We start from the raw sequence: 26,658 nt of genomic DNA on the forward strand, positions 1-26,658 counted from the left end.
GGGGGGGGGGGGGGAGGGGCTTGTGTTATGAAAGCAAACCTAAAGATTCTAATATCCGCACCTACACGTACTGAAAATATTTTTAAAGAAAAAATATTGCCTTATAACAAAATATCAGGAGAATGATAATTGCAAAAGTCAAAAATATATCTTTTTGGGACATTTCCCCCCCACCCCCCACCCCCACCCCCATCAGTTAAACACGGTCAAGTATTCGAGTTGTAATGTGGACTATGTGTCCGCGTGACAAAGTCCTCTATCATCGCTTCATCTCGTTTTCTTTATCTTCACCTGGAGGCAAAGTTTTTGCAGGAAATTATCTAGCTTATCTTTTATGCCCAACAATGAAAGCTGGTGTTCATTTTAAAGTGAGGAAAACTTTCTTGTGACCGTGAATAAAGTACCTAAAACACCAGCCCCGTGCTTAATGAAGCCTTCCGTAGGAAAGTCAACTCTCTTTCAAATGTATAAAAAAAAGTCTAAATGTATTTTTATGCATAGATTTACTGGATGCGTGCTGGCTTACTTCACATTGTAGTGTCTGTCATTGTAATCCCCATAAAAAGATGCGTCCTGGCTTACTTCACTTTGTAATTGTCTGTCATTGTAATGCCCATAAAAGATGCGGTCCTGGCTTACATCACTTTGTAATTGTCTGTCATTGTAATCCCCATAAAAAGATGCGTCCTGGCTTACTTCACTTTGTAATCGTCTGTCATTGTAATGCCCATAAAAAGATGCGTCCTGGCTTACATCACTTTGTAATTGTCTGTCAATTGTAATGCCCATAAAAAGATGCGTCCTGGCTTACATCACTTGGTAATTGTCTGTCATTGTAATCCCCATAAAAAGATGCGTCCTGGCTTACTTCAATTTGTAATTGTAAGGATACACTGAAGCCTTAGATCACCTTGAGGTGCCCTGTTTAATTGATAATCAGTTAAATTAACACACAACATGTCAACGTGTACAAGAAATAACGTATACGTACGTACGTAAAGAAGAAATGCATTTGATAGCTAAACCCACCATGTGCTGTGATGTTTTGTGGAACATCGTTCGTAAACTCACATGATGTGTGATGGTAGCATGTCACCATCGCTAATTTCTCAGTGTAAACTCGTAATCTCACAGTAGAGTGTTATGGAGGCATATCAGTTTTGCTCCACACTGACAGTGTTGTAATGGTTTTTGCGCCGTATTTTCTGTGTTACGTAAACAACAATGCGCACCAATGGTTTCACTACTGTGATATTTCTTTCATAAAAAATTACTATGAGCGATAATGGTTTTTAGCAGTACGATCATTACCGTACGAGCTACACTGATGAAACGTACCATTTTAAAGTTCATCTTGGCCAAGAGACCCGTGGAGAGGAGAAAGGGCAGAAACCGTGTGTTATTCCGTACCGTCTGCCCCAGACCCGCATGTAGCGTGCAGACCCTTACACCAAGTGGCCTAGATTCTGTATCGCGTAGGCCGCGTGCTCGTACAATTTGTTTCCATTCATTGCCTTTGGCATTAGTAATGTTCGTTTTAGGCTAATTAGGTCAAACTGCCGGTTTACATAAGCTGCGGTTTTTCTAACTTGCGCTTGGACGACACCATAACCCTTTACAATCCGTTTCACAAGAGGAAATACGGCTGCGTACTCGCACGCGTTTCGTCCAGTTCCGTCAGTTGAAGTAGTTCAAATTAGTTCCGTCATTTGAAGATCGTTTTAGTACCATCAGTTGGTGAAGATCACTTTACTACCGTCAGTTGAAGGAGAACACTTTACTACCGTCAGTTGAAGGAGATCACTTTAGTATTGTCAGTTGAAGGAGATCACTTTAGTATTGTCAGTTGAAGGATATCACAATAGTGCAGTCAATTGAGGGAGTTCACAGCTCCGAGGCAGGTACAGCTTTCTGTTTTCTGAACCAGTATAGGACCTGTTGAGTATGACTCTCGCCTGTGTGCGTGTGTTTGGGATCAACAATATCTGGTGTCGTTGGTATGTAAGCTTGGGGTTTAAAGTCGTAATTAACAATGTTTCATTGTTATGACGACGCGGAGTGTACATATATTGTGTCTTCTTTTTGACCGGGCATGTCCAAGCTAACAAAGGGCTGCCGTCACTGAACTACCATGCCGAAGACACCAGTTATGATGCCCCACCCTGTCACATTATACTGACACCGCGCCAACCAGTCATGTTTTCTTGCTCTAACCTCTCTGTGTTGAGCGTCTAGCGGGGCAGCAGCAAGTGTCATTTCTAAAGCTTTTTTGGCGTGGTTCGATCAGAGCTCCTGACCTCGAGGTGTACGCTCCAACCATTAGGCCAACGGAGCGGTGTAGAAAATTGGAGGGCTAAGACACTATGCTTAACTCAGTTTCCACTTATCTGCTTGTTCTATTTGATTTAGAATGATCTAGCTTATATATATATATATATATATATATATATATATATATATATATATATATATATATATATTATATAACACTCACTCAGGTGTTCATGTATAACTTTTGTCTTGACAAACGCTTTTTGTGTATTGTATTCTACGTAAATCCTGATAGCCATTCCTTTACCCCGAATCCAAACAAGGTTTTACCCACCTGACGGCTTTTGCATTACCGTACGTTTGTACTTCCATACAAACAGTTAATCACATTTTATGTACCGACCACTCAATTTTTTACAGTTTTGTTTTGCAGAAATTCACCAATTTCAGAACTGTTATACTCTGGACGGAAGCCGAAACATTTAGACTCAAGATGGCCGAATCCATGATACAACTTCACTGGGCGGATTACGCCATGTTTGCAGCACTCCTGGCCGTATCCATCGGTATCGGAATATACCACGCATGCGCGGGGTCCAAGCAGAGAACCACTTCCGAATATTTGGTTGCTAACCGGAAGATGTCGGTGCTTCCGGTATCCTTTTCGTACGTGGTGACGTTTATGTCCTCTGTATTCATGTTGGGATTCCCGGCAGAAATGTACCTCTATGGCTGTACTTACATCTTCAACTTCGTCTCCATCATTATCTCCAACACAATGATCGTCACCATTTTGGTACCCCTCTTTCATCCGCTCCAGCTGACCAGTTCATATGAGGTATTTACTATTTAATTGTCTATTTTTGCATGTATTTCCGGCTGTACTTGGGAAGGTTTGCCAGCAACCTTCGGGTGGCCGTGGGTTTCCCCCGGGTTCTGTCCGGTTTCCACCTGCCATAATGCTGGCGGCCGTCGGATAAGTGAAATATTCTTGAGTACGGCGTAAAACACCAACCAAATAAATGAATTTGCATGTACAAATGGTATTTTATTTCATATGTGTCGCATACAGTCACATACAGAATCTTGACTTCGAATGTTGGCAGTTAACATTTTTGGACCATTCTCCTATTGTAGATCAGACGAATAGAGGGCGCAAGTAACTGTCTTATGTCCTTGAAATCTATACCAAGGTCAACGAAACACACAACTGTTTTTCTGCATTACTTTTACTATGGTACACCTGATACAGGTTTGATGAAAATTTGGTGAAAAATGTGGTTAACCTAGAAGGCCCAACACCTGGCCAATTTCCACCGAGAGGCAATATCTGACTTATTAAGCAGCGAAAAGAAATAAATGAAAAAGAAAATAAAAAAATAAAAAGCTCAAGTAACACGTGGTTTTTACCGCCCGGCTACCCCATTCATTAGAAGACAGGCTGATCGCTTTATCATTGCTAGTGAGTCCTCACTGAATCTTGTTCACGTGTTCGACACATAATTAATGTTTAACGATGTGAGGAGAGTAATCGTATTTCAGAGTAGCGTGTTTGAGCGTCTGATCAGGTCATCAGTCAAAACATGCTAGTTGGGGGTAACGGACATTTGATTACAATTTTATTTGGTTTTTCATGGAATTTATGATTGCCTCTTTAAGGTGGGAGAGAGGAGAGTAAGGTTGAGGTGAAGCCTCTTTAAGGTGGGAGAGAAGAGAGTGGTGTTGAGGTGAAGCCTCTTTAAGGTGGGAGAGAAGAGAGTAATGTTGAGGTGAAGCCTCTTTAAGGTGGGAGAGAGGAGAGTAAGGTTGAGGTGAAGCCTCTTTAAGGTGGGAGAGAAGAGAGTAGTGTTGAGGTGAAGCCTCTTTAAGGTGGGAGAGAAGAGAGTAATGTTGAGGTGAAGCCTCTTTAAGGTGGGAGAGAGGAGAGTAAGGTTGAGGTGAAGCCTCTTTAAGGTGGGAGAGAAGAGAGTAGTGTTGAGGTGAAGCCTCTTTAAGGTGGGAGAGAAGAGAGTAATGTTGAGGTGAAGCCTCTTTAAGCTGGGAGAGAAGAGAGTAATGTTGAGGTGAAGCCTCTTTAAGGTGGGAGAGAGGAGAGTAAGGTTGAGGTGAAGCCTCTTTAAGGTGGGAGAGAAGAGAGTAATGTTGAGGTGAAGCCTCTTTAAGGTGGGAGAGAGGAGAGTAAGGTTGAGGTGAAGCCTCTTTAAGGTGGGAGAGAAGAGAGTAGTGTTGAGGTGAAGCCTCTTTAAGGTGGGAGAGAAGAGAGTAATGTTGAGGTGAAGCCTCTTTAATGTGGGAGAGAAGAGAGTAATGTTGAGGTGAAGCCTCTTTAAGCTGGGAGAGAAGAGAGTAAGGTTGAGGTGAAGCCTCTTTAAGGTGGGAGAGAAGAGAGTAGTGTTGAGGTGAAGCCTCTTTAAGGTGGGAGAGAAGAGAGTAATGTTGAGGTGAAGCCTCTTTAAGGTGGGAGAGAGGAGAGTAAGGTTGAGGTGAAGCCTCTTTAAGGTGGGAGAGAAGAGAGTAAGGTTGAGGTGAAGCCTCTTTAAGGTGGGAGAGAAGAGAGTAAGGTTGAGGTGAAGCCTCTTTAAGGTGGGAGAGAGGAGAGTAAGGTTGAGGTGAAGCCTCTTTAAGGTGGGAGAGAAGAGAGTAGTGTTGAGGTGAAGCCTCTTTAAGGTGGGAGAGAAGAGAGTAAGGTTGAGGTGAAGCCTCTTTAAGGTGGGAGAGAGGAGAGTAATGTTGAGGTGAAGCCTCTTTAAGGTGGGAGAGAAGAGAGTAGTGTTGAGGTGAAGCCTCTTTAAGGTGGGAGAGAGGAGAGTAAGGTTGAGGTGAAGCCTCTTTAAGGTGGGAGAGAAGAGAGTAGTGTTGAGGTGAAGCCTCTTTAAGGTGGGAGAGAAGAGAGTAATGTTGAGGTGAAGCCTCTTTAAGGTGGGAGAGAGGAGAGTAAGGTTGAGGTGAAGCCTCTTTAAGGTGGGAGAGAAGAGAGTAATGTTGAGGTGAAGCCTCTTTAAGGTGGGAGAGAGGAGAGTAAGGTTGAGGTGAAGCCTCTTTAATGTGGGAGAGAAGAGAGTAGTGTTGAGGTGAAGCCTCTTTAAGGTGGGAGAGAAGAGAGTAGTGTTGAGGTGAAGCTGCGCAAAAATGGTAGAACATCGGTAAATGAACAAAAGTATTTTGACAATATCCGTAGAAAATAATAGGAAACAACGTATTCAGTCTTGGCCTTCAATATTTCAGCATTAGCTCTTTGCCGTTTTCAAGAAGTACCTGTCCGTGCAGTCACTGTTCCTGCTGTTTTTGTATAAAACTTTTGCGTAGATGTTTTGGACGTAGTGGTGGTAGATGCTAGTGTGCAATGCTCCAGCTAGCTAGAAGACTGTTGCCACGAGCTAACGGAAGTGGCAGAGCATGTTGTCGGTGAAAAAAAAATGGCACGTCTATCAGAGCTTTAATTCTGCCACATGGAACATGGAATGCTAAACTAACTACGAGTTTTCTTGGTACTTCTGACTGCAGATGAGTTGAGTTGGTTCACCGACCTTTTCGTTCGACACAGTTTAGCCACTGTAAACTACATGTAAAGAGCTGTAAAATAGGATCCTGGGTCATATATATATATATCCCACATGCGCATTCGCAGATGCTGTAATTGCTAACCGACTAGCTGCTCACCCGCTGGTAAGGTATCCGTGTAGGTATACATGTAGCCATATTTCGACCATTGGTATTGAGAATTTTGCTGGGCGCAAAAAACTTGCGGAATACAATTGATTTCTGCTCACGTTTTCTTATCTTGCCATCTTCGCAGCACAGTTGCAGTGTATAAAAGCTGAATTTTGTAATTCTGCAGTATAAACACTAACATTATTGGTACAGTACTGGCGTAGTGGATTTTACGATGAAAACAGGTGCTTTTGCGACACCTTATTTTTATGTGATGACAGGTGTCATTAGAGACAGGGCATATATGAGCAAACGAGTCCCCCCCCCCCCCGATATAAACATCTGGCTAACTTGAACGACCAGTAATAAGTAAAGTTATGCTAGCAAAGAACGTGTCTTCTCCAGCTCGTACCCTCGATACAAAATTTTCACCCGAACTCCACAGTAGCTATAGTCTATTTCGTTCAGAGGGTTGCCTATATTTAGCTGTTCAGCTGTTAAATCAGTCATACTCACGCCTATATTTAGCTGTTCAGCCTTAAAATCAGTCATACTCACGCCTATATTTAGCTGTTCAGCTGTTAAATCAGTCATACTCACGCCCATATTTAGTCGTACAGCCTTAAAATCAGTCATACTCACGCCTATATTTAGCTGTTCAGCCTTAAAATCAGTCATACTCACGCCTATATTTAGCTGTTCAGCTGTTAAATCAGTCATACTCACGCCTATATTTAGCTGTTCAGCTGTTAAATCAGTCATACTCACGCCTATATTTAGCTGTTCAGCTGTTAAATCAGTTACACTCACGCCTATATTTAGCTGTTCAGCCTTAAAATCAGTCGTACTCACGCCTATATTTAGCTGTTCAGCTGTTAAATCAGTCATACTCACGCCTATATTTAGCTGTTCAGCTTTAAACTCAGTCATACTCACGCCTATATTTAGCTGTTCAGCTGTTAAATCAGTCACACTCACGCCTATATTTAGCTGTTCAGTCTTAAAATCAGTCATACTCACGCCTATATTTAGCTGTACAGATGTAAACTCAGTCATACTCACTACCAAAATACCCTTTAGTCGATGACACGTAACAACATAAGCTCTGCGCATTGATAGATTGCACGTCCATATGATTGCAGGAAAATGAAGTTAGAACTCTTTTTCTGATTGATAATATTAAAGTTCAGAAGCTCGACGGCAAGAGCCCATTGCCTCGGGTGACGTCACAAGTATTCAAAAACCAGTTCTTGACGTCGACACTGAGCATGTGCAGTTTAACATTACGAATTAGAAAAAGTGTTCTAACTTGATTTTCTTTGGACATCCAACATATCCACGTGTAGAGCTTGTGTTGTGACGTGTCACTGATTAAAGGCAATATTGATAGCGAGTATGACAGATTGTACAGAGAGCTGAATATAGGCGACTCTCGAAAAGAAATACACTATAAACCCTTTGATTTATTTAAGAGGATTCATAAGGCATGGCTAATTATGGAATCTCTTTTGTAATAGACAATGTAGATATAGGAAATTACATGTATTCCGAATTAAGACTTTCTTCATTGTTGTTTTTGTATTTCAATACCAATAAATTTAGGTCTAGCGAATGACCAGATGACAATAACATAAGTGACTAAACGACTAAGATACAAGATCTTTACAAAGGCTTTACAGTTCCTGACTGTAAATAGCTACAGGAAAAATTACCTCTAATCCTGGATACGAAAAGAGAAACACTTGACAATGTAATTCAAATATTTATATTATGAAATGTAACATATATTATTCGGTATTTTATTGCGGCTGAATGCAATATGAATAAAATTTCGTCATGCTACGGCGGGTTTTATTTTGTACATGTACATAACTAGCAAAAACAAACCAGACCTTAACAAACCGCCTCGCAAACCACGAGATAAACGTTCTCTTGGCGTCATTGGTGACACCCAAGGCTAACTTGTAAGATATTAATGATAGGTCGTGGTTAGGACAGTTATAAAATACAGCTACAATACTTCGCGTCACTTCATTAATCCTACAAAACGTTATCGTCTCCATCTCTGTGCCTGACTAGTTAATTTTCTTTTTTTTTTGTCACTTAAAATGAAACTGTGATGAACTTCAAATACAAATTTACGATGCTTGATCTTGTAGCATTTTCTAGTTGACTGATTTTGTCTTGAAGAATGCTTGCTGTTTAATTGCATGTATCTACTGTAGAAATCCGGTACAGTATAAATCATTCTGACTGGCATACGTTTAGCCGTTAAGTGGGTTTCTTACAATCGTGTTTCCGCGGAGCATCAAACAAAGGTGGTGAAGGTTCATGTATCTGTGTGCAGTGGCGTGTGAAATAATACCTGGTCAGGTATCTACCTTTACGTTGCCAGGTATATACCTCTACCTGGCGAGGAATCTGTCTTTACCTGGCCAGGTATCTACCTCACCTATTTTAAGTTAACATTCTTGCTCCGGCTTTGAAAATACACATTTTTTTCTCAAAAGGATGGTGTGCTTCGTTGTAAGTAGAATACCTCGTCGTAGTGTACTTGCATATCTACAGATAGCTCACGTATTCGTGGTAGGTTTACCGTGGCGAGAGTCTTGTGTACGGTAACCTTCTGTCGCATAGAAAAGTTGTGTTTTCAACGCCTTAGGGTGAAACAGATTTGTAAACCTACGTCGTGGAGTGTAATGTACCGGATATAAGCTCTGCGGACAACAGCCCCGCGAATAATATCCCTGCGGATATGTTTCGAGGTTACACAACATTGTAAAACGTCCAGCTTTTTTTTAAAAATAAGAACATATTTATTTACTTATTTATTTGACTGAAGTTTGTACTTAAGAGTATTTCACTAATACGGCGGCGACCAACGAGAGCGTACAACAAATATTCAACAAATAATATACAACAAACGAGAACAAATATTCTGCACAAGATTAACATAGCGTGGGCAACCTAGCAACATAGCGTGGGCAACATAGCAACATAGCATGGGAAACATAGCAACATAGCACGGGCAACATAGCAACATAGCATGGCAAACATAGCAACATAGCATGGGCCATTGCCATTTGTAGAACTCCGTGTGCATCTTGTGATGTGTTAGAAAGGATACTCTTGCAAACGCCCGTATGCAATTCACGTGTTATGCCGTCTTCTGCAGGAGTAAGAATTATGCGGACTATTTACGGTAATTAAACCTTTCCAAATAACTTTGACAATACCAGTATTTATTTTTGCTGTGTGAAGTTTCTGTGTAGTGATGTCTCAAACGTTTTTGTTTTTCGGCCGGTGAGATACAAGATTTCTCAAACAAGCAAACCGTGCACATTGGTCAGGCATAGAGGTCAGGTGTGAAGAAAGCGCTGCATGTCACAGATGTGACAAATGTTACGAAAGACTATCGCGCATAAACCCACTTTCATCTCTCCCTTACATTGATGTGTCTTGGAACAATGCCAGAGGTTGTCTGTAAATCGACATAATCTCGATAATTTATCCTGGTCTCTATGGTAACTAAGTGTACGTGGATTTGTCGGACTCGACCATGTCGCAGCGGGAGTCCGGTATTCAAAACTCGGTTATGAAATCACTATGAACAAGTTTTGTGTATCTTAGCGGGATGTCTTGCTGACAGTCAGGGGTAGGGGAGGTTGGGAGCGAGGGTTGGGTTTGTTTGTGGAGGGGGGCGTTGGGGACTAGAGCATACCTTACATCAACACACCGTAACGAATCGCTGCGTAGTATTTGTTGTATAAGCTGCTTATGTAAGCTAGAAGTGTTACAGAACATACAGACTCGTGCTATAGGCGTCTCCGTAAATGTGAGGGCGTTCACACACAAAACACACAAAATACAACAAATCACCAAAACAAGTAAAAGAGTCTACAATGACAGTTTATGATTATAGTGTTTACAGAATGCTAACAAATATAATTTCAAAGATCATTGAAATGCCAGTAAACAAGAATGCCGTAACCCTCTTTACTGGCAGAAATGCAGGGCAATGTCCTCTTTAGAATGGAAGTGAGCTGCACGTGAACCTGCTTCGTGGTTGCTATGCTCGAGCTCTGGACAAAGCAAGGTGTTCAAAACAGGCTTGGCTCACTGACAAATGTGAAAAACAATGTGTAGATAAAACTGTTCGTTTTAAATATATGTATGTATACTTGGGGTTTTACGACGTACTTAACAATTTTTCGGTCATGTGACGACGAGGGGTCATTAGGTAGGTATATATACACTGCGTTTTCTTGTGGCAGGGCGAGGCCATGCCGCCAAGGTGCAGCCGCCACTGAAGTATCATGTCGAACATACCAGACACCACTCATCAGTCACATTATGCTTACACCAAGTCAACCAGTCCTGTTTCGTCGCTCTAATATCTCAGGGCTGAACGTCAAGAGATGTAGTAGGCTAATAAGTATCATTTTTAAACTCTTTGGGTGTGGCTCGACCGAGGTTTGATCCCATGTTCTGCCGGACCTCCATGGCCTACTGGTTAGCGTGGCCAGCACAGAAGTACAGGAGCCTTTTACCAATGCGGTGACCATGATTTCAAGTCCAACTCATGTTGGCTTCATCTCCATTCGTATGTGGGAAGGGCTAGTAGCAACCTGTGGATTTTCCTGGTTTTCCTCCGGTTTCTGACCGGTTTCCTCTCACATAATGTTAACACCATTCAAACAAACAAACAAACAAACAAACAAACAAATAAAACAATAAATGTAATTAATTTGTGTGAATGGATAGCATTATTAATTAACAGGTACAGATACTTCCAGTTAATCAGAGAAAATCCTACGAACTGCTGTCAATTGATATATACGCCCCCTAGCACCATGACTTATGAAGAATTAAATGGCAAAAATGCAGTGATATTATTGCAGTGTACATATTAGATGCCACTGGTCTAGAGACAAATATCAGAATGGATACTTGCTCCAAATTATTTTCCAATTATTAAGATTACGAGGGCCAACAAGGGCAACCAGCGTATGCCACTACTCCTAACACACCAATACCAAGGCGACGCAAGTATTTATGTCGTCTCTGTGGGAACATTACGGTAGCCATTTTTATGATTAGTCGCTTTTTTGACGGTAATGTTTAGCGTTTTTAACATTGCGCCAGATTTATGTTGAGATAAAAAGCATCAGGAATTTTCCTTATGGCCTATCCTCCACTCTGTTCATCCGTGCAATGTTTCAGTTAGAGGAATGTGCCTCGTGTTTATGGTTAATGCTAGAGTATTGGACAAAACACAACATTTCGACATAGCTTCAACGTTAGATATTTTGACAAACCGTTTCTGTAAATCACAGCTACAGATTAGATACGCCAGTATGTACAGCACATTTAGACGTAAGTCAGTGTAGACAACTTCAAAATGCTTTTAAATAGAACTGGGGCCTCCGTGGCTCAGTTGGTTAGCGCGGTAAAGTAGCGTAATGACCCAGAAGTCTCTCACCAATGCGGTCGCTGTGAGCTCAAGTCCAGCTCACGCTGGTTTCCTCTCTGGCCGTACGTGGGAAGGTCTCTCAGCAACCTGCGGATGGTCGTGGATTTCCCCCAGTCTCTGCCCGGTTTCCACCCACCATAATGCTGGCCGCCGTCGAATTAGTGAAATATTCTTGAGTACGACGTAAAACACCAGTCAAATAAATAAATAAACAAATCTAAATCGAACCGAACTACGTACAACTGCCCTCATAATCAGGGAATAATCAATGAATATTGAATTTCCGACACTGAAATAGCGCGAGACGAGTGAACATATTGACCCGTGATGATGATGGTGGCAGTTGCTTTCGAAACAATAATCGGGCTAAAATTTTAAAAAGCTACCTTGTGGTAGTGAGTACTGAACTCGTGAACCTACTGTGCATTTTTATTTTTAGCTGTTCACTTCATGTAAGGGTATTCTAACAAGCCAGCCTTTCACATCTGGTAGCTCAGTTGGTAGAGCGATTGGGTTAGACATCCAGAGTGGTGAGCTCGAGTCTCACTGGAGGCAGTAAATTTACTGTTCTCGGGATTTTTTTTGTCGGAACTTCATTGTGTATTGGGGGTCCTCCGTGGCTCAGTTGGTTATCGCGCTAGCGCAGCGTAATGACTCAGGAGCCTCTCACCAATGCGGTCGCTGTGAGATCAAGTCCAGCTCATGCTGGCTTCCTCTCCGGCCGTACGTGGGAAGGTCCTCAGCAACCTGCGTGTGTTCGTGGGTTTCCCCCGGGCTCTGCCCGGTTTTCACCATAATTCAGGCCGCCGTCGTCCAAGTGAAATGTTCTTGAGCACGGCGTAAAACACCAATCAAATACATAAATAAAATGAATATGTATTGGACTGCATTCTTGTACATAAACTAAGCATGTGTATTATTTCCGGTGTTGTTATGATGATTTGGGAAGATGTTTTGAGCTTTGTCACCTCTTAAATTCAAAGAATGACGACAACAGAAGAGCTAGAGGAACTCAGTGTACTTCCTCGATATTTCGACCCACGTCTGTAAAGACATTCTGCACCATTACTTAGGTGTTACAGTCTAACATGCAGTTAGCGGATTGAGGTCTGTTCCTTAAAACCTGTTGTTTATGTTTTCCAGTATTTAGAGAAGCGGTTTGACTCTGTGGCTGTCAGAAAGATGGGCGCGGTGTTTGGGATGCTCTTAAACGTAAGTACCTGATGGCTTTCTTATTTTACACTTTCCCTCACCCCCAACGTCAATGGACCCTGGATAAGGTTAAGCCCAGGATTAGAATTAACTTTAAAAATGTTGACTGTACTAAATTTCTGATTAATACTTGACATTTCCCATAATCTCAACACAGCGAGTAGCTGTAGCGTGTAATGACAAACACGAAAATTGGTGTTTAAAATCAAACGTAAAGTCAGGCATACGATCTGAAATTAAGATTAGGCTAAGCTTTTTGATCCAGGAACCTTTTTTGACGCAGAAACTATTTTACTTTTTACCTTTTTTGACTTGAGATAAAAGGTGTTGTGGTTCTAAGCAGAAATCTTCATGACCTATTTGTGACAAAGACTTCAATACTTTGTGGTAAAGGCCTCCATGATTTGTGGTAAAGACCTCCATACTCTGTGGTACAGACTTTCGTGCTTTATGGCATGAACTTCCAATCTTTGTGGTAAAGACTTCCATGATTTTTGGTAAAGGCTTCCATGATTTGTGGTAAAGACTTTCGTCCTTTGTGGTAAGGACTTTCATGATTTGTGGTAAAAACTTCCGTGCTTTGTGGTAAAGACTTTCGTCCTTTGTGGTAAAGACTTTCGTGCTCTGTGGTAAAGACTTCCATGATTTGTGGTAAAGACTTTCATGATTTGTGTTAAAAACTTTCATGATTTGTGGTAAAGACTTCCGTGGTCTGTGGAAAAGACGTCCGTGCTCTGTGGTAAAGACTTCCGTGCTTTATGGTAAAGACTTCCATGCTCTATATTAAAGAGTTCCGTGCTTTGTGGTATGAACTTCCGTGTTTTGTGGTATGAACTTCCATGTTTTGTGGTAAAGACTTTCGTGTTTTGCGATAAAGACTTCAATGGTTTGTGGTAAAGACTTTCGTATTTTGACGTAAAGACTTCTATGCTTTGTGGTAAAGGCTTCTATGCTTTGTAGTAAAGACTTCCGTGTATTGTGGTAAAGATTTCTGTGCTTTGTGGTGAAGACCTCCGGGCTTTGTGGAAAAGAATTTAATGTTTTTTGGTAAAGACTTCCATGTTTTGTGGTAAAGACTTCCGTGCTTTCTGGAAACTTGTAAAAACCTCCATGCACGGTTGGCGACAAAAGCACCCATAGATATTGGTAACTGCCTCTGATGTTAGTTTTCAAAGCCTCGAAGATTTTGTTAAAACCTTCATGTGTTGTGAGAATAACGTCCAAGGTTATGATGTTATTGCTAAAAATCATCGATTTTATTAAAAACCTTCAAGACTATTGATGAATATTCTGTCATAAAAAAATCGCCATGAGTTGTGGTTGTCAAAGACTTTTGACCAAGTTATTGTTAAAAACCAGGTATTTGCTGGTTGAAAACACATGAAATATGCAGTAAAAACCTGCAAAGATATAAGTAAAACAAACTTCATGCTTTGTATTAGAAATATTCAAATTTTTTGGTAAACATATCTCTAAGGTTGTCGTTGATAGCTTTCAGTGGCTTTGGTGAAACATTCAAGATTGTTGGTTAAAACTGGAATTGTTCAGAAGCCTGCTTTGTGGTAAAAACTTAATAGTTTCTAGTTAACAGGTAGAGTGCAAAATTCATGCTTTGTGCTATAAAGTTAAGAGTTCCTAGTGAAAGGCTTGAGGTAAAAACTAAAAAGGCTTTAGTTAAAACCGGATAAGGCTTTAGGTAAAAAGTCACGTGCGTAACAAATAAAATGAGGCTGTATATAGGAGATAACCAGGTAAGAAATTCACCAGGGGCTGTATAGCGAGATGACCAGGTAACAAATTCACATGGGGCTGTATACCGAGATGACCAAGTAAGAAATTCACCTGGGGCTGTATAACGAGGTGACCAGATAACAAATTCACCCGGGGTAGTATACCGAGGTGACCAGGTAACAAATGCAAATGAGGCTGTATAGCGAGATGACCAGGTAACAAATTCACCCGGGGTTGTATAACCAGATGATCAGGTGAAAAATTCACATGGGGCTGTATAGCGAGATGACCAGGAAAGAAATTCACCTGGGGTTGTATAACGAGATGCATTTATTTATTTGATTGATGTTTTACCCCGTACTCAAGAATATTTCACTTCTACGACGGCGGCCAGCATTATGGTGGGAGGAAACCGGACAGAGCAAGGGGAAGCTAGAGCTATCCGAAGGTTGCTGGAGACCTTCTCACTTACGAGCGGAGAGGAAGCCAGCATGGACTTGATCTCACAGCGACAGCATTTATGAGAGGCTTCTGGGTCCTTTGGCTGCGCCAGCGCGCTAGCCAACTGAGCTCCCCTACCAGCCCCCCCCCCCCCCCCACCCCCCCACCCCACTCCTTCGAGATGATAACGAGATGGCCAGGTAACAAATTGACCTGGGGTTGTATAGACACTTCGTTTACAGTTACCTTCCTCCATGGGTAAGTTGTTGGTAGACCCATACTTGTTGTTGTATTAGTTATTTGTAGAGCCTCACTAGATTAATTGTAATATTGCATTATTACCAGATCTTTATGTTCAGTTTTTTTTTTTATCTTCACACATCGCTAGTTATCTCCCTTTCATTTTGCAGACATTGTACATGGCCGTCGTTCTCTATGGACCCGCCGTTGCCATGGAAACCGGTAAGACTTTTGTTGTTTTATGACAGTACAGACTGCTTGTAAAAATAAACATTTATGCTAAAAACCAGGCCGAATCGGGTTAAGAGTTAGGCCTGGTTAGATATGGTAATAATATAACATAGAACTTTGTCTTCTCTAACGGTTTAGTGTTGGTTGCTGTAGCTCTCATGATCTGATTGGTACAAAACACTGCATCCTGAAGAGTAAAACCAGATCAGCGATGACAGCGTGATAACTGGCGAACAGTCACACAGATGAAATCCGTTACCTCAGCTATGGTTTTATTCTTACTATTTATGTATTGTAAGCATTGTGAATTACAAGTAAGTGAAACATGCAGTGATGTTAACAGCAGTTTATTGGTTTCGAATGACTGAGAATGACTGAAAATGCTGCACTCATCACATTTAACAATAATGACATACGTCATTAAAGTCTTCCTTAAGAACATTTCTCTTATATATGACGGTGATGGTACTTATGGGGGGAGTGGACCGAAGTGCCTGAAGTAAATGTCTTTGGCCAGGTACTTGACGTACAGTTTGTGGCTGTAACAGCGAGAGCTGCATGCAAACGCTCGCCCTCACAAAACACGATCTGATGTGGCGAGAATAACGCCTTAGGCGACTGAGCCAGCGAGTACACTCCAAAAAATCTGTTAACTTTAACAGAAAGCCGCTCGTCTGTTTGATGCTAGAATGCACTAATTCTGTGTCATAGTCAGTGTACTATTTCCGCTAGTCTAAAAGAACATTTATGTTGAATTACTACACTGTTTGTGCTGTATTTATCAAATATAACAAATATAATCAATCTATCTGTACTGATCTGTAAACAATAATGGAAAAGAATAATCTGCTGAGTTAACCGAGTATATTCTAGCATCACGCTGACAACAGAATATTAGCTCAGAATTTCCAATAAATTGAACAGATTTTTTTGAGAATACAAATATAATGTGTCAGTGGTGAAATATAGTAAATAAATTATAAGCCCATTATTGTAAGGCCAAATTCTATTGAGAAATCTCATCTACAGGTATATTATTGTACACCTGTGTTTTTTGTTGTCAGTGGCTAATCTCCCTGTCTGGGCTTCCGTTGTTCTGGTCGGCATTGCTTCCATCATTTACACATCTATCGTAAGTAGCAAGACCCTTACCTTTGTGTGATTATCATTAGACACCGGGTTAAATTTATTTTCATTTACCTCTATACATTACCTACATTGTACATACTTTACCTGTGTACATTACCTGCTGTACTTTACATGTATGTGTTACCTATTTTAGTTACCTGTTCTTTCCCTGTATACATTACTTGTATTATTATTCATTGCCTATATACATTGCCTTTTTTCTTTACCTGTATACTCTACCTGGTATACTTTACCTTTGCACATTATTCATATACATTATACCTGTATTCCTCACCTGTATTCATTGCATGTTTACGTGTACATGACCTGTATTCTTGACCTTTATTCATTGCATGCTCACGTGTACATGACCTGTATTCTTGACCTTTATTCATTGCATGTTTACGTGTACATGAACTGTACTCCTGACCTTTATTCATAAATGCATGGAACAATTTTATATTCTTTCTCAGTATTAAATTACGTGCTAACTCAACAATTAGGGTAAGTATCCAGCGTGCCTCCAGCAGCCCAAGGTCAGCGTCCAGGTCATTTTACAAAATCGTCTCTAATTTGCATAAAACTTGCTCAATAACTTTGTAGTAATGATATGAGATTCCTGACCAACACGCATTGTTCGCATTGGCGGTTGCCATGGTAACCAAGGACTATCTTAAATTTTTGTGGATTTTGTATTTTCACAAATCTACGCAAGATGGTGCAAATTAGCCTATCAGAAATATATCTACTGAGAAGAGAACTTCTGTCAGTATTTTGTGTGATGTGTCGACAGACAATTTAATACTGTTTGTATTCTTTAAAATTTAATTAATTTATAAATTTTATATAAATTTTTTTATAAATTTTTAAATCGATGGTTTTGAAATTATCTCCTAGATTATTCTCATTATCGACTTATCATTTCATAATATATAAAAAGCTCTCTAATGGCATGCAAAAGCTGAAGACATAATTATTTCGGATTCTGCTTGACAAAATTGAAAGAAAATATTCGCGTATTTCCGTTTGTTGTGACAATTAAATACACGAGTTACTCCCCTTGAATGATACACACTTCGTTGAACGGCTGCTGTCAGGTTAAGTAAGTGTGCCGTGCTTATCTATATGTTCGATGTATGAAGTTACCATGTTCCATCCACGAAATTTAATCCTATATTCTGCATACCTGTAGCGTAAATATGCATTGTCGTAAACTTTGGATGTTGTTGTTGTTTCACTGAAATAACAATCGCAATGAAAGAGTGACGTACGGTCATGTATTATTCCTGGTGCTGTTTTGGCAAACAGACGGCGGGTTAGATTAATTGGGAAGTGAGATCATTGCAGAATAAGATTTACTTACAACTTAACAAAGTAAACCTTTATTTTGTGATTAAATGGCTCATGGCAACAGCGGAAATTCCCCGAAGCTATAGACACAACTGACACCTGGCGGCCAGGCCAGCCTCCGCCTGCCTTGAGCTGCTGGAGCATGACAACAGAGTTGTTCTCCAGTCCACGTGATGGTAATGGTGGACACACTCGGACTGAGTCCTGTCGTGATGCTAACTGTGGACACGCTCAGTACTGAGGGCTGTCTTGATGCTAACTGTGGATACACTCGGGTCTTGATGCTAACTGTGGACACGCTCAGTACTGAGGGCTGTCTTGATGCTAACTGTGGAGACACTCGGTACTGAGGGCTGTCTTGATGCTAACTGTGGACACACTCGGTACTGAGTCCTGTCGTGATGCTAACGGTGGACACACTCGGTACTGAAACCTCTCGTGATGCTAACGGTGGACACCCTCGTTACTGAGTCCTGTCGTGATGATAACGGTAGACACACTCGGTACTGAGTCCTGTCGTGATGCTAACGGTGGACACCCTCGGTACTGAGGGCTGTCTTGATGCTAACTGTGGAGACACTCGGTACTGAGGGCTGTCGTGATGGTAACGGTGGACACACTCGGTACTGAGTCCTGTCGTGATGCTAACGGTGGACACACTCGGTACTGAAACCTCTCGTGATGCTAACGGTGGACAGACTCGGTACTGAGTCCTGTCGTGATGCTAACGGTGGACACACTCGGTACTGAGTCCTGTCATAATACTAACGGTGGACACCCTGGGTACTATGTCCTGTCGTGATGTAAACGGTGCACACGCTCGGTACTGAGTCCTGTCGTAATACTAACGGTGGACACCCTCGGTACTGAGTCCTGTCGTGATGTCAACTGTGCACACTCACTGTACTGAGTCCTTTCGTGATGTTAACGGTGGACACCCTCCGTACTGAGTCCTGTCGTGATGTTAACGGTGCGCACACTCAATACTGAGTCCTGTTGTGATGCTAACAGTGGACACACTCGATACTGAGTCCTTTCGTGATGCTAACGGTTGACACACTCGGTACTGAGTCCTGTGGTGATGATAACGGTGCACACACTCGGTACTGAGTCCTGTCGTAATGCTAACGGTGGACACATCCGGGCTGAGTGCTGTGCACTGTGATTACCGACCATTCTGTTTTCACGCTGCCATACCTCCTAGATTATTACTCTAAAACAAAATTGAAGCCACAAGAGATAACGAATACTTACCCTTGTTCTTGAGTACAAGTATGTAACACGTTATTTGAATACTGAGAGAAAACAATTTAAAATTGCTTCGTGCGTTAATTTTTTTCTTGAGTATATTTTACCTTACCATGTTCCATACCATATGTTTAACCTCTTTACTTTACATTTATACTTAACTTTGTGCGTTACCTATATACATGAAGGTATGCCTATACATTGCCTAAAACCTTCACCTTTACTATACTTTACTACATTACCTGTAGACTTTGCCTATGTACATACACTTTACTTCTGAAAAACTAAAAACGGCTAGCTGTCATGAATCCTAAATGGATTAAACCAGGTCCCCTTACTAACAAGTTAATCATGTCCCTTGAATGCTAATTAAGTTTTATGGACATCTTCTCATTTTTGATATTCTGTTTCTATTCGTCTCTTTTCGTCCAGGGAGGCATCAAGGCCGTCATATGGACAGATGTGTTCCAGTGTATTATCATTTTCATAGGAATTACAGCCGTTCTTATAAAGGTAAACTTCTGTTCTGTCTATACTTTCTGTATTTTTTGTTAGTACGCCGGTTTATCAAACCGTTTATGACTAACGTTTGCCCATGATTTTGTTTTGAAAGTAAATAGTAAAGAATTTCGTCACTACGCCGATCGTGACTCTCGATGGCCATTGGCTAGTCAGGCGGGTTAAAATGTTAGCATACACTTGCTAAATGATTTAAAACCTGCGCAGCTAAATTACTGCGTACACTGACGTTATTGTTCTTTGTGACGCTGCATTCCATGGCGAGTCATTGTGACGTCACGCTATCATAACAGTCGACATAGCCTGTATGATTTGTCTTAGCTCCGTTTTGCGTATACGTGTATTTCTATTTGATAATTGTTGTAGGGACAAAATGGTTGTCCGCGTGCTGAGAATGGTTTATGGGCACTAAAACCCTGGGTTTGAATTTTACTACAGCAAATCGTATACCATCGCGATTATATTCGCTTATTTGATCCGTGTTTTATGTGTGGCATACAAGTAAACATTGTCGGTTTATTGACGACAAGATCAGCTTTTACAGATGGAGAAAACAGGACATTGCTTCGGGGAAAACCATGGAAGCTCACTATACACCCGACAAACCTAGACCTACCGATAAAAGACCGCTGCCAAACCACGCAGCCACAGTTGGATTCGAACGCGCGACTTCACTTTAAAGGACAGTATGCAATTGCCTAACCACATCTGAGACTTCCGCAGTGTCTTTGTATATCTATGTGCTGTATCTCATTTCGATCGCTGTCATATTTCACATCAGTCTTTACTTATCTAAACACACACAGACGACTGAGGAGCGATACCAAGCAATAGGTTAGTACATAAACCATTTACGTAGAGCTTAATTCCACAGAGAAAAAAAAAGTACTATTAGGCCCGAGGCTAAAAGTAAATACCAGGTCAGCCGAGTGAATCTCGGTGAAGTTTTACCCAAGTAAAGGCGCCTGGGCGGTCCGGAATGGACGCTATGTATAAACTGCCCGAAACACAACTGGCTTACAGTACTGCAGGGATTGGCCTGTGATAACCTTTCCATTATCACACTGTATTTGTTATGATATACAGTGTAAACAACCTGGTTGAAGCAAGCTCTATCCTCAGACTGGGTTAGTAAACAATACTTCATCATGGTAAACTGCGGGAAGGCACTGTGGTTATAGAACGCATGTGATACAGGGAGTAACCTAAATACACGTAGGGGCTCTCTCTGGTTCTCTGAGACTCGCACTTTGCTGAACATTAAGGTCACGTGTAAGGTCACGTGTTCGGATCCATTTTTTAAGTGAGGAGATTTTTCAGCAAACAGGCAAAGAGGAGAATGTCCACTACAGAGTTTCTTGCACCCATAAAATTGACCTTCATCATTTAAATGGTGTATTCTTTAACTTGTTAAACTCTCAGAAAAGTAAATGAGTAAGCAAACTACGCACCGCAAGAAAAAATAAACAACAAAAAACAAAAATAAACAAACAACATTCAGTGGCTAATATTTGCATACAAGTACTCGCAAATGTTACAGCTGCGACCCTACATCAGGAGGTTTGTCAAACATGCTTGCTGTGGTTTCCTGCCTCTCACCGACATCATATTGACGGAACATTCTTAAAAATGAACCGTAAAGCACAAAAAATGAAAAAAAAATTATATAAATGATCTGCAGTGGTGTAAAATAAAATCATTGTGTCATATCCTGTTTGGTGTCGTATCCTGTTTGGTGCCATATCCTGTTTGGCGTCCTATCCTGTTTGGTTCCTATCCTGTTTGGTGCCCTATCCTGTTTAGTGTCATATCCTGTTTGGTGTCCTCTCATGTTTGGTGTCATATCCTGTTTGGCGTCCTATCCTGTTTAGTGTCATATCCTGTTTGGTGTCATATAACGTTTAGTGTCTTATCCTGTTTAGTGTCATATCCTGTTTGGTGTTATATCCTGTTTGGTGTCATATCCTGTTTGGTGTCATATCCTGTTTGGTGTCCTATCCTGTTTGGTGTTATATTCTGTTTGGTGCCATTTCCTGTTTGGCGTCCTATCCTATTTAGTATCATATCCTGTTTGCTGTCCTATCCTGTTTGGTGTCCTATCCTGTTTGGTGCCATATCCTGTTTGGCGTCCTATCCTGTTTAGTGTCTTATCCTGTTTAGTGCCATATCCTGTTTGGTGTCATATACTGCTTGGTGTCCCTGTCCTGTTTGGTGTCATATCCTGTTTGGTGCCATATCCTGTTTGGCGTCCTATCCTCTTTGGTGTCATATCCTGTTTGGTGTCCTATCCTGTTTGATGTCATATCCTGTTTGGCATGTGCAGGCAACCATGGATATTGGAGGTTTGGCCAACTTCTGGAGATTGAACAAAGAGGGCGGCAGATTGGATATCAAGTAAGTTAAAACGTTTGGTCGGCAGATTGGATATCAAGTAAGTTGAAACGTTTGGGCGGCAGATTGGATACCAAGTAAGCTGAAACGTTTGAGCGGCAGATTGGGTATCAACTAAGTTGAAACGTTTGGGCGGCAGATTGGATACCAAGTAAGTTGAAACGTTTGGGCGGCAGATTGGATATCAACTAAGTTGAAACGTTTGAGCGGCTAATTGGATACCAAGTAAGTTGAAACGTTTGGGCGGCAGATTGGATATCAACTAAGTTGAAACGTTTGGGCGGCAGATTGGATATCAACTAAGTTGAAACGTTTGGGCGGCAGATTGGATACCAAGTAAGTTGAAAGGATTAAGTGAGTTGTGGATTATTAGATTACAAAATGTCGGATTATTAAACACGTGCTCATGAATTGAAGGATTCTATTTCTAATAAAGCGTGAGCCTGAATGTTTTTACAAATAGTTAATATTCATACAACAAAATTCCCAAACGTGTTCATGAAGCATTCTAGATTGCGGAGTCTTAAAGCATGTTAGTTCACTTTATGCGAAGTTTGTCTGAATTTCTTTCAAGAGAAGTTTCCTCGACATATACATCCTGCTAGGGGTAAATTTTGTTCTGCATTTAAATGTAAACGTCGACACAAGTGTTGCGCTTGTGTAACCAGCATTACCTCCCCTTCACCTGTGGGAAGACAGGCGAGTATTGAACACTGCTTAAATGTACGAAGGCAAGTGTTTTTCCGAGTCGTAAAGTGCCTCTAACACATTGTGATGCTATTTTAGTTGCTTTCGCGTTTACAAACTACTGAGCGATGTTATTTGATGAGGGTGAACACTGTAACTGTCAAAAACTTTATATAATATTAGACATTTATTGGTTCTTGCAGTCTAAACAAGGCACTGATGGATTCTCACTTCTTCAGTGGTTTGCATTGAACATTATTTTGAAAATTTGGGTATGCAATTATCGACATGGAACGTTCGGTATGTTTGACGAGGGCTGTATGTGATTATCTGTGACCACGCCTATATACAAATATATCATGAATAGGATTGCTGAGAAATTGTACAGTTTAATATTGCTATTATTTCTATATTTCACGCACTAATTGCTTTTATTCTATCCCGTTTTCTATTTGCATACAAGTTTCTTGTATTTCCCCCCGACAGTTGGAGCTTTGATCCCACGGTAAGGACGACCTTCTGGAACAGTCTTTTGGCTGGAGCGATTGGGTGGTTCGGAGTAGGTTTTAACCAGTCGTCTGTCCAGCGAATTGCTTCCATGCCAACGCAACGACAAGCTATCAAGTAAGTATGAGCACTTGGTATTACTGGGGGCCCATCAGACGCCTGACAGCCCGACCTTGACGTCGTTTTATTGACGTTCAAGGCTCATCTGTCTTCGATTCTTGACGACGTCACAGACGTTACAGGCAAGTTATATTAAACACTGACACATTGTAATATGAACTGGAGTTCAGACAAAAGAAAGTTCAGATTGTACTTATCGTTCGGGAAGGCGTATTCATCAAATAGATAGGAGTTTCTACTGTGATAAATCGAGACTAGCGAAAATACTGGCTCAAGTGGGACATCTAGCCCCACCGCTCTGATAACTGAGGTACATGTACATGTATATGCATCAAGCCAAATAGGAAATACTCGCTCGACTCTAACAATCCAGGACACTGGTCACTAAATAGCGACGGGCCTGGACCCTGGGCCCTGGTTTCTAAAAAAGGCGGCAAGTCTGGACTCTAACAATCCAATACCCCGGTCTCTATAATGCTATGAGTCTGGACTCTGACTCTAATAGGGGAAGATTCCTGACCCTGGACTCTAATAGGCGAAATCTCTGGACTTTGGACTCAATCAAGAAAACTGTTCCAACTGGATGGATAGATCAGTTGTTAAGATGCTATGGCTAGACGTCCAGTCATCAATCTCAATTCTGCCTGTCACCTTAGGATTTGCCCATGTTGCTTTAGGATGTATACGTGTATGCCATACTCAGATTCGTATAGTATACTCCATGTTTGTCCACTCTAACCCGAAGCTTTGTCCCTGTTCTTCTCCTATACCTGACTCAGGCTGGTACTACAGAATACTCCATGTTTGTCCACGCCAACCCGAATCTTTGTCCCTGTTGTTCTGTTATACGTATACCTGCCTTTGTCGTTCTTTGCTATCTTCCGTCGACTTCATCTTCCAGCTTCTGCATTTTTACGCCGCTTCCATTCTAGTGTCTGTTTCACGATGGTCTTATGAAGAATGATGGTCCTCTTTTGAAGGGAGGAAGTTCTCGCAGTTGTGTTTCTTGGACAAAACTGTTTTTCTTCTGTTTGTACGATGTTCCTTCTTTTTGCCCTACCATACACGTGACCATTTTACAGCGGTGAAATGAAGACTTCCTTCCTTGTGCTCCTCTTTCGCAAGGTTTCTTTACAGTTTTGCTCTACAGTACGTTTGCGTTCGGTTTCAGTAAGTCGTTATGGAGCATGCCTGGTTTTCTATGTGGCGAGGTTTCTCCGTTTTGCTCTACCATACTTTTGCGTTCGCTTGCAGCACGACTTTATGAAGCACGCGTGGTTTTCCTCTGTGGCGAGGTTTCTCCGTTTTGCTCTACCATATGTTTGCGTTCGCTTGCAGCACGACGTTATGAAGCACGCCTGGTTTTCCTCTGTGGCAAGGTTTCTCCCTTTTGCTCTACCGTACGTTTGCATTCGGTTTCAGTAAGACGTTATGGAGCATGCCTGTTTTGCCCCTGTGGTAAGGTTTCTCCCTCTGCTCTACCATAATTGTGTGTTCTGTTTCAGAATGGTATTGTGGAGTACGCCTGGTTTCCTTCTGCTAGCCATCGCGGCCGGTCTGGAAGGCTTCGTGGCATTTGCCTATTACAAATCCAAGCAGTGTGAGCCGTATTCTGCCGGGTACATATCCGGTTCAAACGAGGTAAACTATTTCATGGATATTCAGATATATAATGGGTACAGTGCACGACTTTGTTTTACTGTGTGATTGTTTTACTCTGAGATTGTTTTACTGTGGGATTCATTTACTGTGGTATATGGCTACAGTGGGATTGTCTTACAGTGAGATTGCTTTACTGTGTGATTCATTTACTGTGTGATTGTTTTACTGTGGCGTTGTTCTACTGTTGGATTGTCTTACAGTGAGTTTGCTTTACTGTGAGATTCATTTACTGTGTGATTGTTTTACTGTGAGATTGTTTCACTGTGGGATTCATTTACTGCGAGATTGTTTTACTGTGAGATTGTTTTACTGTGGAATTTATTTACTGTGGGATTGTTTTACTGTGGGATTCATTTACTGTGTGATTGTTTTACTGTGGGATTGTTTCACTGTGAGATTGTTTTACTATGGAATTTATTTACTGTGTCATTGTTTTACTTTGGGGTTGTTTTACTGTGTCATTGTTTTACTCTTGGATTCACTTAGTGTGGGATGGCTTTAGTTTGAGATTGTTGTACTGTGAGGTTGTTTTACTGTAAGATTGTTTTACTGTTGGGAATGTTTCACTGTGAAATTGTTTTACTGTTGGATTCATTTACTCTGTGATTGTTTTACTGTGAAGTTGTTTGACCGTGTGATTGTTTTAGTGCGGGATTCATTTACTGTGTGACTGTTTTACTATGAGATTGATCTACTGTGTGATTGTATTACTTTGGGATCCTTCATGTCTTACAGGATTGCCGAGCCTGAGCCATTATTGGACAAGATGACGTGACACAAAATTTGCGATAGAAACCAAATACGTATCAAGGAAATATTGTTAAAACACAAGATCGTTACCCTCTGTAGAAGCAAACTTCCAAACAACCAACTTCCACCTAATGGCGCTTCGTGTTGTTGTTGTATGATTGTAGATTCTGCCGTACTTTGTTATGGAGCTCTTCCAGACACTGCCTGGTATGGGCGGTCTGTTCCTAGCTGCTCTGTTCAGTGCTTCTTTAAGGTGAGTTAGCATTGGTATCTTGTTTTGTGAGTAAATGGACATCACTTTATTCTGTTGTTTCGACGCATGCTCCTGCAAAGATTTAATGTCACCTTGCACCCATGCGCCTTGTAAATATAAAATACCCTTTGAATAGGGAGGAGGTGAAAACATTAGATGACTGGCAGACCGACCGATCGACAGAGTGAAATATAAATTTACGCGTCAGAACTAAAATAATATTTTAAAATATTTTTGACAATGTTCTCGCAGACATACGTCGCTAAAAAACAACAAATTTACCTGAGGACACTGTTCAGAAAAAGATTTAGAAATTGTTGGCACTGTGACTAGAACGACACAGCCATCGTCTCCGCTGGCACAGTTACGTTTTCTGCCCCCCCCCCCCCCCCCCCCCGAAAAAAACAAAAAAACATTGGCTCCGTTGTAAGCAGTGCATCAGAAGTAAGTACCACCCAAAACTGTGTTTTACCAAGGCATTACCCCAATAGTTGTCAAATTTTGCACACAATATTTCAGTAATCAACACATTGTAGCAAGGATTACCCTGTAGATACCGATGTGCTACAATGAGCAAATACCTTATCGGTTGGATTTTGAAAAATTTTGCAAACAGATTTAAGATGGCAATGGATTTCTTTTTATGGACAACAGTGCGCGTCCACATCGTACCAGCATGATACATTTCATCTTTGAACATGAGGGCATTGAGCACATGAATAGCGCGCTAATTCCCTGGATCTCAATCCCTTTGAACATTTGTGGAGCCATGTGGAACAAGCGGTGTATCGCC

The 26,658-nt window shown here is 41.2% G+C and overlaps 1 protein-coding gene across 1 annotated transcript in view; it reads left to right on the top strand.

Annotated features, from left to right (window-relative positions):
- The first annotated feature begins 2,764 nt into the window (after positions 1-2,764).
- Positions 2,765-26,658, top strand: part of LOC135462626 (sodium-dependent multivitamin transporter-like) — a 33,201-nt gene continuing 9,307 nt past the window's right edge. The window contains exons 1-9 of the mRNA XM_064739849.1: positions 2,765-3,109; positions 12,539-12,607; positions 15,190-15,241; positions 16,315-16,382; positions 19,409-19,489; positions 21,819-21,889; positions 23,060-23,197; positions 24,706-24,841; positions 25,777-25,865. Of these exons, the coding sequence (XP_064595919.1) occupies positions 2,765-3,109; positions 12,539-12,607; positions 15,190-15,241; positions 16,315-16,382; positions 19,409-19,489; positions 21,819-21,889; positions 23,060-23,197; positions 24,706-24,841; positions 25,777-25,865 (1,049 nt within the window). The remainder of the gene's footprint in view (positions 3,110-12,538; positions 12,608-15,189; positions 15,242-16,314; positions 16,383-19,408; positions 19,490-21,818; positions 21,890-23,059; positions 23,198-24,705; positions 24,842-25,776; positions 25,866-26,658) is intronic.

This window comes from Liolophura sinensis, chromosome 2, assembly GCF_032854445.1.
Source record: "Liolophura sinensis isolate JHLJ2023 chromosome 2, CUHK_Ljap_v2, whole genome shotgun sequence".
NCBI lineage: Eukaryota > Metazoa > Mollusca > Polyplacophora > Chitonida > Chitonidae > Liolophura > Liolophura sinensis.